At 38.2% G+C, this 13,249-nt stretch overlaps 1 protein-coding gene across 5 annotated transcripts in view; it reads right to left on the reverse strand.

Moving 5' to 3' along the window:
- Positions 1–9,974: 9,974 nt before the first annotated feature.
- The window catches only part of LOC125454168 (growth factor receptor-bound protein 14-like), a 113,415-nt gene continuing 110,140 nt past the window's right edge, over positions 9,975–13,249 (reverse strand). For 2 of the 5 annotated variants that reach the window (XM_048534656.2, XM_048534655.2), the window contains exon 13: positions 9,975–11,118. In XM_048534656.2, coding sequence (XP_048390613.1) covers positions 10,972–11,118 — 147 coding nt within the window. In that variant the 3' untranslated portion in view covers positions 9,975–10,971. The other 3 variants (XR_007247941.2, XM_048534658.2, XR_007247940.2) reach the window with 2 other exon arrangements.

A 13,249-nucleotide genomic window follows, 5' to 3' on the forward strand; every position in this document is an offset into this window, starting at 1 on the left:
TGCTAGGGGGCTACAAGTGTCTTTTTCAACTTGTTATTTCTTAATTCTATTCATGTGGATTCTACAATTTCTGAACAAAGATTGTTTCTTGCTATTGTACATACTTAATTTTCTGGTCATTCTGCTATAGGAATGATATTATTAAATTAGAGAGGGTGCAGAAAAGATTACTCAGGGATGTTATCAGGACTAAGCAGGTTTGAGTTATAAGGAGAGGCTGAATAGGCTGGGATTACTTTCACTGGAGCATAGGAGTTTGAGAGGTGACCTTATAGAGGTTTATAAAACCATGAAGGGCTTATATACAGTGAATAGTAAAGGTCTTTTCCCTAGGGTAAGGGGAGTTCAAACATAGAGGGCATAATTTTAAGGTGAGAGGAGAAAGATTTAAAAGGAACCTGAGGGGCAACTTTTTCACACAGAATGTGGTTCATTTGTGAAATTAACTGCCAGAGGAAGTTGTAAATGCAGGTATAGTTACACCATTTAAAAGACATTTGGCCAGGTAAACAAATAGGAAAGGTTTAGAGAGATATGGACCAAACACAGACAGATGGGACTAGTTTAGCTTGGAAAACTCAGTTGGCATGGACATGTTAGACCAAAGGTCTGTTTCCATGTCATATGAATCTATAACTCTATGACTTCACCGACAAAGCTACCCATCACCCTTTACTTGCTGCCTGTTCTTTTGAAAAGTCACATATCCCTCAATATCTAGTTCACAGCTTTGATCTCCTTGTAACCATGTCTCAATAATACTTATAAGGCCATAACAATTAGTATCTATTTATGCTGTTATGTTTTTGTTCTGAATACTATGTGCATTTAAGTCGAGAGCAGTTTTGCTTTTTTTTTAACCATTTTATCCCCTAACCCCTTTAACCTGATTTTCTGATGTTTTACTATGTTTACACTCTGGGCATTGTCACACCATTCGAGATTCACATTTGGAGTTGGAGATCTGTTCTCTTATCGAATCCCCTGGTGTCATTGCTTTGCCATACAAATTACAAATAACCAAGCCCCACTAAGTAAAAACAAAGGGACAAAACAGTTTTCGGTTATATTTATTACTCATATTATACGAACAACAACAATTCAGAACTGTCCAAAATTGATGGCAGATCTTATAAAACAAGCTATTTGATGATCCTGGACCACTAGGTGGTGCCAAAGGACAGAACAACAATGACACTTGCGCAAAAACAGATGGGTTGGGGCAAGGGGAACTTCTTCACATCCTTGAATGTCCAGGCCCAATTATTCTCAGTTGGATGTGTAATTTAGTGAGCAGTATGCCTGCTTGATTCCAGAGCACTGTAAATTAGAGGTAAATAAAATAATTGTTTGGACTGATGAAAAGTAGGACATAAGTTATTCACAAAGTTTAAAGCTGGGACCACCACTATGCTGTATGGAAAGGCAAGGTCACTAATACTGAGCTACTGCTCATGATGCAAGGTGTTGCCATTGTACTCTTTAAGTGCAAAAAAACACAGGGAAGGTTATTAATAATGCATCAAAACTCAGTCGGGCATTTCACATCTCCTTAGGGACTGCTGAAAGATTTGTCTTATGTTCTGTATGCATCACATAGTTTGCAATGAAACACCATTCTGAAATTAGGTGTTTTAAGTGTTGAGATATGGTGAAGCTGTCAATTTTCATTTCTCTATAATCTTGATTGTGCACTGAAATCGGACTTTTTTTATGAAGAAACAAAGATTGCTGAAGAATTACTAGAGTTTTTGTAAGTAAGCAACCCAAGAGTCATTGTAAGTACTGTTTACATAGCTGCTGGTGTAAGCAGTAGTCAATAGTAGGGGATGGTACTGGATGCATTAGTTGAAATTTTACAAAAATCCTTGGCTTTTGGAGAACTACCAGAAGATTGGACAATTGTCAATGTAACACCACTGTTCAAAAAGGAAGGGGGACAAAAAATGGACAGCTATTAGCTGATTACTTTAACATTTATTGTTGGAAAAATGTTGGAATCAATTATTAAGGAAGTTTAGCAGCACTCTTAGAACATTATAATCTAATCAAGTAGAGTCAGCAAGCCTTCATGGGAGGGAAATTGTGTCTGACTAATTTATTAGAGTTTTTTGAGGAAGTCACAACCGGAATGGATAGAAGAAAACCAGTAGATGTGTTGTATTTGGACTTCCAGAAAGTATTTGCCAAAGTATCTTACCAAAGATTAAGTCATTGGTTAACAGCCCATGGTGTTGGAGGGAGTACATTGATATAAATAGAGAATTAGGTACTGGGAAGGAAACAGTGCGTGAGGGTGAGGAGTTAATTTTCACATTGGCAACTCGTAACCAGTGGGACTCCACTGGGATCAGTGTTGGGACTGGAACTGTTTACTATATATTAACGACTTGGAAGAAGGACGTAAATGTACTATAGGCAAATTTGCCAACAACACTAAAATATGTGGAAAGGCAGGTTGTGCAAGGGATACAAACAGTTTATAAAAGGATTTTGATCAGTTAAGTATGTAGGCAAACAGTTGGCAAGTGGAGTATAATGTAGGAAAATGTGAAATTGTTCACTTTGGGAAAACAAATAAAAAGTATTACTTAAATGCAGAAATATTGCAGAGAGGAGTAACACAAATGAAATTGGGGTACTTCTGCATGAGACACTGGAAGTTAGCACACAGGTGCAACAGGTAATCAGGAATGCTAATGGAATGTTGGCCCTTAATTCAAGGAGGCTTGAGTATAAGAGTGGGTAAGTCTTACAGCAACTGTACAACTGGTGTACTTTTGACAGTTTTGGTCTGCTTATCTAAGAGAAGTCATTATTTCATTGGAGACAGTTCATTGAATGTTCATAAGGATAATTACAGGTATGAAGGGATTGTCTTAGGAACAAAGGTTAAACAGATTGAGGTTCTAATCACTGCAGTTTAGAAAAAAAATCAGAGGTGATCTCAATGAAACATATAGAATTCGTAATGGGCTTGACAGGATGAATGCTGAGAGAATGTCTCCCTTCATGGGAAAGTCTAGGATCAGAGGTCATATTCTCAGAATAAAGGTGTACCAGTTTAAGACTGCAGTGAAGAGGAATTTCTTCCCAGAGGGTTGAGAAGGTTTGGAATTCCTTGCCCCCAAAAGTTGTGAGGGAATAGAGTCCTTGTGCATATTTAAGGCTGAGACAGACTTCTTCCTGATCAGTAGATGAACCAAGGTTTATGGGGAAAATGCATGAAAGTGGATGTAAGTAATGTCAGATCAACCACGATCCTATTGAATGGTCGAATAGACTTGAGTGGCTGAATGGGCAACTCCCTGTTCTATTTCGTATAATGATATGGTTTACATACAAGCTGATCTGTGAACTAGAGGCCAGATATTGATGCCTTCTGCCTGTCAACAACTTTGTGATTGGTTTCCAAGTAGCAGAGTAACTCGAGTCTGCGAACAAAATAAGAAGAAGCTATCAAAACTCCACAAGCCCAGGAGCTGTCTCTCTTCCTTCCAATAAAACACACTTTAAGCCTGAAGAAAATCAATTTTTAAATCCTTCAGTGGTTTTTATGAGATATGATTTTTAATTGAGAAGTCAGAGACTTCTGTAAGCGTCAAGGTCATAATGTCCTCCTACAAACCAGTGAAAGCATCAGAGAAGTAGGATCATGAAGCAGTATTCTGATCCACATCTCAGCATATCCTATGAACATGGACCACTGGACTATGTTAGTAGCCTTTCAAATTACCACAACACCCATTTTCCTGATTGTCTCTGTCTGTGTGTCTGTAAGAATTTTAACTAGCAGTGTTATGTGTCGATGCTTCATGGCTGTTTACCTGTAGCTAGAGTCAATTTATTCATAACAAAATTAGTTCTGTGTAAGTGCAAAAAACTTGCTTCCTGTCAAACAGGGGCTAAAAGTCAGGTAAATTGGGAGATTCTGCACACTTTTGTGATGATGCTGTGTTTTAAGAGATTATTTTGTCCTTTTTTTAACAGAAGGGATTAAATGAGTGGCACAAAACTGTCCGTCAGAAAGTAAACAGCCTGTGAGGCCTCGGGTTTTGTTTGAGAGGTTGGAATAATAGAAGCAGCCTGAATGGATGTGATCAAACTCCCACAGAACCACGATTTTTAGTTTAGCTTTCAGCAGTTGCTGTTGGAGTCTTACAGAAGTGGAAGCTATTTTTCCCTCTCCTGATTACGTATAAAAGCTGGGGGTTCACTGCCTGCAACAGGAGTTGTATGTGAGACAATCTTTTCCCATAGGTCTCTTTATGGGATGTTACTACAATGGAACAGTTACAGTATTTGTTATTCTAAGTTTTCCAGTAGAATCATGTCATGCTAATTCCTTCTTTCTTTTGTTGTATTTTAAACATAGTGGACGAATAAAGTGTGTTTTGTTTTAAATCCATTAGTTTTACCAACCAAATTGCATCTGGAATGTAATACCTTGTATTTATTTTTAAAATAAGAAAAGGTTAGGGTGTAGCCTACCTTCTGAATATTTTGATGGGATTTGGTCGAGCCCATTGTATTTTTCAAAATCTTTAACTTTGAGGATGACTTTGGGAATGGCGGGCTTGATTTTCAGTGTGCTTACCCAGTGAGGCAGAAGAACAGTATTGTACTTCCACCTGCCCCAAATCATGTCAACAACTGCTTTAAAATATGCAACAGAACAACTGCTAACTAATCCTCAAGAACGCATTCCAACCAGTGAGTCAAAGTGTGCAAGAGAAGTTTCAACAGGTGAATAGGTAATCCATTTGAAACCAGTTCAGGGCATTATTTATATGAAAAAAGTTAAGAATAGAGGATAAATAAGTTTGAAGAGATCACTGAAATGTGCCAACTCGGTTCAAAATTACCTAAAGGCCATTTACCCACCTTTAAAATCTATTTTCTTCACCAACCTAATCATTCACTGACAGTCAAGGACTCAGTCTCTAACTCTTTTTTTCCCCCTCATGGGATGAGGGCATTGCTAGCTTGACAGCATTTATTGTCCATCTCTAATTGCCGAGAGAACAGTTAAGAGTCAATATGTTGGCCAGGCCAGGTAAGGATGGCAGTTTCCTTTTCTAAAGAACATTCGTGAACCAGATGGGTTTTTCCTGACAAATGATAATGGATTCATGGTCATCATTAGAGTCTTAATTCCAGATATTTATTGAATTCAAATTCCACCATCTACCATGGTGGGATTTGAAACCAGCTCCCCAGAATATTATCTGATTCTCTGAATTAACAGTCCAGCAACAATACTACTAGGCCATTGCCTCCCCAATTTATCACACAGGAGCTACTGCTATATATAAAAAAAACGGCAGGAGGTTTCAGGTCTTCCCCTTAACCCCTGACAGAATTCTCGAATAGAAACTATACTGACATGTCTGTGAAAGCCAGATTTGAAAACCCCCACTAGAAATTTAAATCAGCTTGAGTTTGGGAGAACATGCACAGCAGCATTCTGATTCCAGGAATATCTAGACCTTTAACTCTCACTTTTTGTACAACATACCAGAATTGCTTAGGTTTTCCAGAAATGTCTTTCTTTCATTAATTTTAAATGACATTTTACAATGGTGGATGAGTGACCGATACAGGGGTTTAACTTCATCAAAGATAAATTGTTTGGGTTAGAAAGCACCCTTGTAAAGGATGGCACAAATGAGGCATTCTACCTGACCAAACACAGTAGATTCTGAGATCAATTAAAAATTTTAAAACCAAGATTAATGAATATTTGCTTCCATTGAGTAAAGATGACCATGCTTTTACTGCACATAGGAAGGAACTGAAGGCTTGAATGGCCTTGTTCCTGTTCCTATGTTCCTAGCAACGTGTAAACAAATTATTATCAGTCTGACCTGGATCCAAACCTCAGGAAAATACTCACTGAATTTTGCTTTCAAAACGTATTAGTCTACAGTTAGACTGAATGTAAATGGCTAATTCTATTTCAAACTTGAAGACTTATGCAAACAAAACATTGCTCAACATATTAGAAAAGAAAAACCTCAAAACCCAGAGAACAAGAGATTGTTCATTATTGTTTTAACTTGTGTAAGGTTTTTTTTTAGCAAAAAGGTGGTACTAGGGAAATAGCAAGTCCAGATGCCAATGCTTTCTTGATTTGTGATGTCAGGGTACAAGATCTGGATGAGGGTTTAGCTTACATATACAAGTTTCCAAGAACAAGATATTATAATAAACAATTGTAAGTTGTGTTCTTGTTGCCTATTTTTAGATATTTGTCAAGAATAGGTTAATTTATTCATTCAATAATTTGTTCAACTCCCGCAGTGTAAATACTAACGAAATCCAAAACTGTTAATGCACAGGTTGCCCAATGAAATTAAAGGTTTATCAGTGCTTTGAACTGAATGGTAAGCCTCAGGCATTTGCCTTGTTTAGGAGCCTGAGTGAAGGATTTGGGAATTTTCAACTGTTTCTGATGAATATTACCAGAGTACTAAATTAATTTTCTTATAAATTCAAGTCCTAAAAGAATGTTATGTCAATTTAGTAATGAGATCCAATTTTACAACTTCTCATTCTGAACAATGCAATGGGGGAAGCATCACAAAGCTGAGTTTATTTATTTACACTTACTGGACAGGCACAGTGATAGGAAAACTACACCCCCGTTGTGTGTCAAATGCTTCCTGAAATCATTCCTCAACTGCCATGTTCCAATTTAAGATCACACTTCCTTGTTCTGGTTATTTTAATCAACTTATCAAACAAGTTATGATAGATTTAATGTAAGGGACAGGAGGTTTAGAGGCATGTTATTGAGTCACAGAGTCATACAGCACTGAAACAGACCCTTTGGTCCAATACGTCCATGCTGACCAATTTTCCAAAACTAAACTGGTATCATTTGCCTGTGTTTGGCCTGTATCCCACTACATTTTTTCTATTCATGTGCCTGTCCAAATGTCTTTTAATTGTTGTAATTGAACTGCATCTCCCACTTTATCTGGCAGTTCATTCCATATATGAGTCACCTTCCATGTGAAAACATTGGCCCCAGGTCCATTTAAAACTTTCTACTTTCACCTTAAAATTATACCGTCTAGTTTTGAACTCCCCTACCCTTGGGAAAAGACTTTTGCAGTTCACCATATCTGTGTCCCTCATAATTTTATAAACCTCTATGAGGTTACTCCTCAACCTCCTTTGTTCTAGTTTCTCTCCATAACTCAAACCCTTCAGTCATAGATTCTCTACAATGTAGAAACAGGTCCTGCAGCCCAAGAAGTCCACACCAAATCTCAGAGCACCCCACGCAGACTCATCTCCCTATAACCCACATAATCTATACATCCCTGGATTCAATGGGTAATTTAGCACAGCCAAACCACTAGTCTGCACATCTTTGGACTATGGGAATAAACCTGAACACCCAGACGGAACCCATACAGGCACAAGTAGCACATGCAAACTCCACAGAGTCACCCAAGGGTGAAATCGATCCCAGGTCCCTAGCAATGTGAGGCAGCAGTGCTAACCACTGAGCCACTGTGTCACCTGATATCATCTTTGTAAATCTCTTCTATAACCTCTCCAAATTAATAATGCTCTTCCTATGGCAGGGCAGCCAGAAGTATACACAGAGATCCAAAAGTGGCTTCACCAACATCCTGTATAACTGCAACATGATATCCTAACTCATATACTCAATGGTCTAAGCAATGAAGGCAAGCATGCCAAATTCCTTCTTTACCACTGTATACTTGCGGTGCCGCTTTCACGTATCTAAACCCCTAGTTCTCTCTGTTTGACAACATTCCTCAGGACCCTACCATTAACTGTGTAAATTCTTGTCCTTGTTCATCTTACCTAAAGACAATACCGCACATTTATCTAAATTGACCTCCATCTGCCACTCCTTAGTCCATTGGACAATGCACCTTCTTCATTGTCCAATATAGCATCAATTTTGGTGTCATCTGCAAACTGACTAACAATGCTTCCTACATAATCGTACAACTCATTTATATAAATGACAAACAACAGTAGACCCAGCACTGATTCCTGCAGACCACTGCTGGTCACAGGCCTTTAGTCCAAAAATCAATGTCACCCACCACCCTTTGTCTCCTACCGTCAAACCAATTTTATATTGAATTAGCAAGCTGTCCCTGAATCCTACAGTGGTCTAACTTTACTAACCAGTTTTTATTCAAAGGATGGTGGGAATCTGGAACTCAAGCATGGTAGGAGCAGAAACGCTTACAATGTTTAAGAGGTAACAGGAAATGCTGATGCTGAAGTTTGAGATAACAAGGTGCAGTGCTGGATGAACACAGCAGGCCAGGCAGCATCAGAGGAGCAGGAAAGCTGACGTTTTGGGCCTAGGCCCTTCTTAAGAAATGACCATGTGTTTTGTCATGATATTTAAAAAATAGTTCACGTCATGAGATCATTGTGAATCTGGATCTGCAATTGTTTCACCCAACATTTCTCTTGCAGGCTGATATTTTTTTAAAAATGTTTTGGAAAGTTTGTACATCAGAAAATTTACATAAAAAAGAGCTTGCCTTTCAAAAGATCACAGATAACACTGCGTGGAAGAAGCAACCAAACATGAAGACTTCTGGGAAATTAGTGCAGAAGAATGTGCACATAGTAAGAGGCTGAATTTTCATGGAGTCATGAAGTTTTGTGTATATTTCAAAATGTTTAGCCATATCCAGACGCATAATTCTAGCCCCCTATACCAATAGATTTCATTTTGGCACTAGGGTAAGAACAACCGGGCGTGATTCACAAAGGAACGAATCCCAACCTCACCATTTGAATCTATGCTAACTTCAGGCAGGCCCCACTTTGACGACAAAAAGGGCTATAACTTGGAGTAGGCGGAAATGCTCATGAAAGACAAATAAGATATAATTAACTGCTTGCCAGTGACCCAAATATTTTGTTTTTATAACCACTGGTCTGTAAACTGTTTTCCAAAACCTGCCTGTGGCTGTCACTTATTGTTAAAATAAAAAAAAACTTTTCAACTGCTTTGGCAGGCCAAATGCTACAACACATAAGCAACTAATTTCAATATGGTTCTTAGATAGAGGTTTTGCATCTGAGCTTAGTGGGCCAACTTTATCCTGCACTTGCTCTGCCCCCAACTCACTCCACTTCCCACCATCCCCAGCAACAACAATTCCTCTTCCTACCTTCTTTCCTCCTACTTACACACCTACACTCCAATCCACACCTGAGTGTGAAAATTCTGAGTACACTTTACTGCAGTGGGTCTCCAAATTAAGAAACTTCTAATTCAAGCCATCTGCCTCAGTACCCAAAATCCACCACAAAAGTGACTGCATTTCTTGAGGTTAGAAGGTGAAACTAATTTCCTCACATTATGATGTTAGATTTATTTTAAAGAAATGATGAGTGTTTTAACTGTAAACAGACTGGTCAAAATGCAAATTTGCCATTGTCTAGAGAAGATTACTTTTAACTTACATTTGCAAAATAAATGATTTCATTTTCACAATGATCTCATGATGAAAACTATTTTTAAATATCATGACAAAAGAAATTGTCATTTCTGAAGAAGGATCTAGACCCAAAACATCAGCTTTCCTGCTCTTCTGATGCTACTTGTTCTGCTGTGTTCATCCAGCTCCACACCTTGTTGTCTCAGATTCTCCAGCATTGGCAGTTCCTACTATCTCTGTGACATTTTTAACCCTACTGCGAAGCCTCTTCTAAGGATGCCTACCCTGAAGAAGTCACCCTCCTCCCTCCAGGAGGACGTCAGTGGCTGAATCTCCTTCCCTTCTCCCATTCTGATGCAAAACATCAGCTCTCCTGTTCCTCTGATGCTGCTTGGCCTGCTGTGTTCATCCAGCTCTACATCTTATTAGGTCAGATCACAATATTTGATAAATGAAAATACTTCAGACTGCAATAAACTTTCTTTAACACACCTTTTTAAAAAAAAGGTACAAACACTGTTTGTGAGAAACAAGTTAAATTTTAATTTTAAAGCCTATTAAAGCCACCTCTCATTAGACCTCACTCATGGGTTAGACTTATAACCCATCCTGGTCATAACATGCGGACCTATCTCCAAACAACTTTGTTAATAACAAAGTCTATTCTGACAAACAACCATTTAGATTTACGTATGAGATTTATAAGGAAATGATCAAGTAATTATTTAATAACAAGGAAGAATGTCAATTTCATTGCTACATTACATTTGCTATCAATCTATTTTATATAATGCAAAAGTATTCAATTACAATAATGAACCACAAAACTCAGTTTAGGTGATCATTTGTAATATTTTTAAGGAAATAAAGATATAATCATCAAATGATTCAACACAATTTAAGAACGTTTGATATTTAAAACTACATTGTGCAAAGCAATGCTGTATATACAAATACACTGCAATCATTTTCCTTCATACACAAAATCCACCAAAAGTAATTCAAAGCACAGTTCTCAACTTCCAAACAAAAAAGGCACTTGTCTGAATCTGGTAACTTTGAAATTAGCAATTAAGATTGTTTTGCTAATAGTCCTAATGATCATTTTCTTCATTTGATGAATCAATCTCCTGGCAAACATTGGACTTTAATATTCGTGGTATGCAATGAACGATAATGCCACTTCAAAGTATCATAAAAAAAAATCACTTGTTAAGCAGAAACGGATTTCTCAAGATTGCTTCCCTTGAGCACTATGGCTTAAACTCATTTATTTACTTTGTTCTGATAATCTGGTTTTTAACAGAAATCATGATCCTCAAGTACAAATTAGATGAAATCAGCCACAGGTTCTGACTTGTATGAAGTTAACAATCTGATTCCTCTCAGTCTCTAATTGCTTTGAGACACAATGGATATTAACAAGTTCCCTAGCAGAGTTCTGGTGTATTTGTCCTCAGCCCACACTGTACTTGTTATTCACAAACTCCAGATGAGCTCAGATAGGTTTCAGAGATTACAGTATAATTCGAGCACAGTGATGTTTCAGTTTGCAAGGCAGCACGCCCTTGTTGAGTTGGTAAAAATCCACAAGCTGGATAAGATCAGTAAATTTGGTGTGACCCTCGTCCAGGGAATAGTATAATTCTCCATCTTCTTCTAGCTGTGTCGATTACATAACAGTTGATGAGAAAGTTCCAATGCAGTTGTAAGAATGCAGCAGTTTCTGGATAACTCAGCCCTGCTAATCTGTAATCTTTCAATAATTGCAAGTCTGTAAACACTCTGACAAAACATTTTTCTGTGGTGGAAGTTTAAATGTTTTTCTGAACAAGCTGCAACATTTCCCATATGACATAATTAGTCGATTATTCACATTTCTCAGGGTGTAGGTTAGGTCAGTTGGCTAAGTGACTACAATGTGGTCTGAATTAAAGCCAATAGCATGGGTTCAATCTTCAAGTCAACTATAGTACCTCATGGAGATCCTGCCTCCTCCCCTCAACTTACTCTCGTGGAGTGATTACCCTTAAGCTATCGCCACTATCAAGCGGATAGAAATTCAAATGGTCCATATGTTATAATTTCAAATCTCAAACTGTTATTAGCAGAAAGATCAATCCAACTGCTTGTAATTAAAAGACGAATCTCAACAAAGCTGCTCAATAGTGAATAAAATTGGACTAATAATTATGCCATAAAATATTTGGCTATGAACAGCAGCAAACATCATATTTTTCATTTTGTTACTTGTGCTAAGAATACAGCATATTTTATCAATTCCAAAAGAACACCTATTCTTTACGGTCCCTATTCATTGGGGTAATTAATCGTTGGTAGCCACAGTTGGTTTCCTTGAACTTGCTGTTTGTTTCTTTTTCCCCACTTTCTAGCTTGTGGCATATGTCTGATTCATAACTGGGGGAACAAATTTTTGTGTCAAGAAATTGATGCCACTTTTCTGGGTATTCTGTCTTAAAATTGCCTGCCCTCTGCTTGTACTTTTGGACCCTTCTGCAATATATCTGTCAGGTTACAATTGCCCACATCTGCATGTAAACAAAGTTTCATCAGTTACTTCCTGAGCTGAGTACTATAGCAGTCACGCTCATTGCCTTACATGACATATCTTGGTCCCAAGTTCTGCCTTTATTCGACCACAGTGCTTCCCAAAGCATTTCTCCTAAGGACTTCATTTTAACGCATGTTAGTAGCCAATACTCCATTCCTGTGGGAGAATGAGGGGAGGAGGCCCTATGACAGTCAGCGGGAGCAAAGGTAGTTTAATACACAGGGGTTTTAAGTAAAAGTGATCTGCCTTCCAGTTGGAATTTTTAGGAAAAGATTCACATCTGTAAGATTGGGCATTTATGGCACTCACATCTGTTTCAAAAACTGTGAAACTACGGTACAGTTCTTAGCATTTGGTCAGAGATTCATACAAATGTTGCTGCCTCGCAGACCACAATTCCAAACTTTTGACCCCATTGAGGGCCATGACCTACAGTTTGTAAGACACTGTTCTAGTGTTTCTCCTGGATGCAACTTGATAACCAATATCAGAAGAGCGCGTTTGCTGCTGAAGGCCTACAAAATGGTTTTGAATGTGGGAGTCTGTCCTCTCATAGTCCAGTGGCAGGAATCCACATAGGTATCATTGTAGTCTAGTTTTTGAACATCCTGGTGTCACCACTGATGTGGTTCTTCCAGGAGAACTGAGGACTGATGCTAGACATCCTTGTGTATATATTATTCCAGTCTAAGGTGAACCCTGAGGAATGATGGAATCTTCTAACTTTGCTTACTTTGAAAAAGAAAAAAATTGTGTGAGATATTCAGCATAAAGTTAAGAAAAAGATTAGAATTTGAGCATGTGTACTTGAAAATGATTATATCTATTACTGGAAAGCTGAAGTATAGAGTCGCTTTCAGTTTTCCACTTTTCTATATCTAATTTCCTCTTAGCAAATCTGAAATCACTCCACAAAGGCCAGTATCCCGTCATCAAATCACCCTTTATTTATACATGAAAAGCCCTTTAGAGCTAGATCTCAGAGTGCCATCACCTTTGACACTTTTTTTTCAGCCTACGCACAAAGCTGTTGGTTCGCACACGAAGGTGCAGTCCACATGTGGAGGTCCAGTCCAAGGCTGACACACCAAGATAATAGCACAGAGGCCTGGTCCCATCACCAAGGTACTCTTTATTTGACTAGTGCACAGAACAGTGGCGACGGACAGCCAGCTCAGAGTCAGACATTTTTTTTTTATTTATCAGCCAGAGCTCCCTGACT

Source organism: Stegostoma tigrinum, chromosome 7 (genome assembly GCF_030684315.1).
Source record: "Stegostoma tigrinum isolate sSteTig4 chromosome 7, sSteTig4.hap1, whole genome shotgun sequence".
Lineage (NCBI taxonomy): Eukaryota > Metazoa > Chordata > Chondrichthyes > Orectolobiformes > Stegostomatidae > Stegostoma > Stegostoma tigrinum.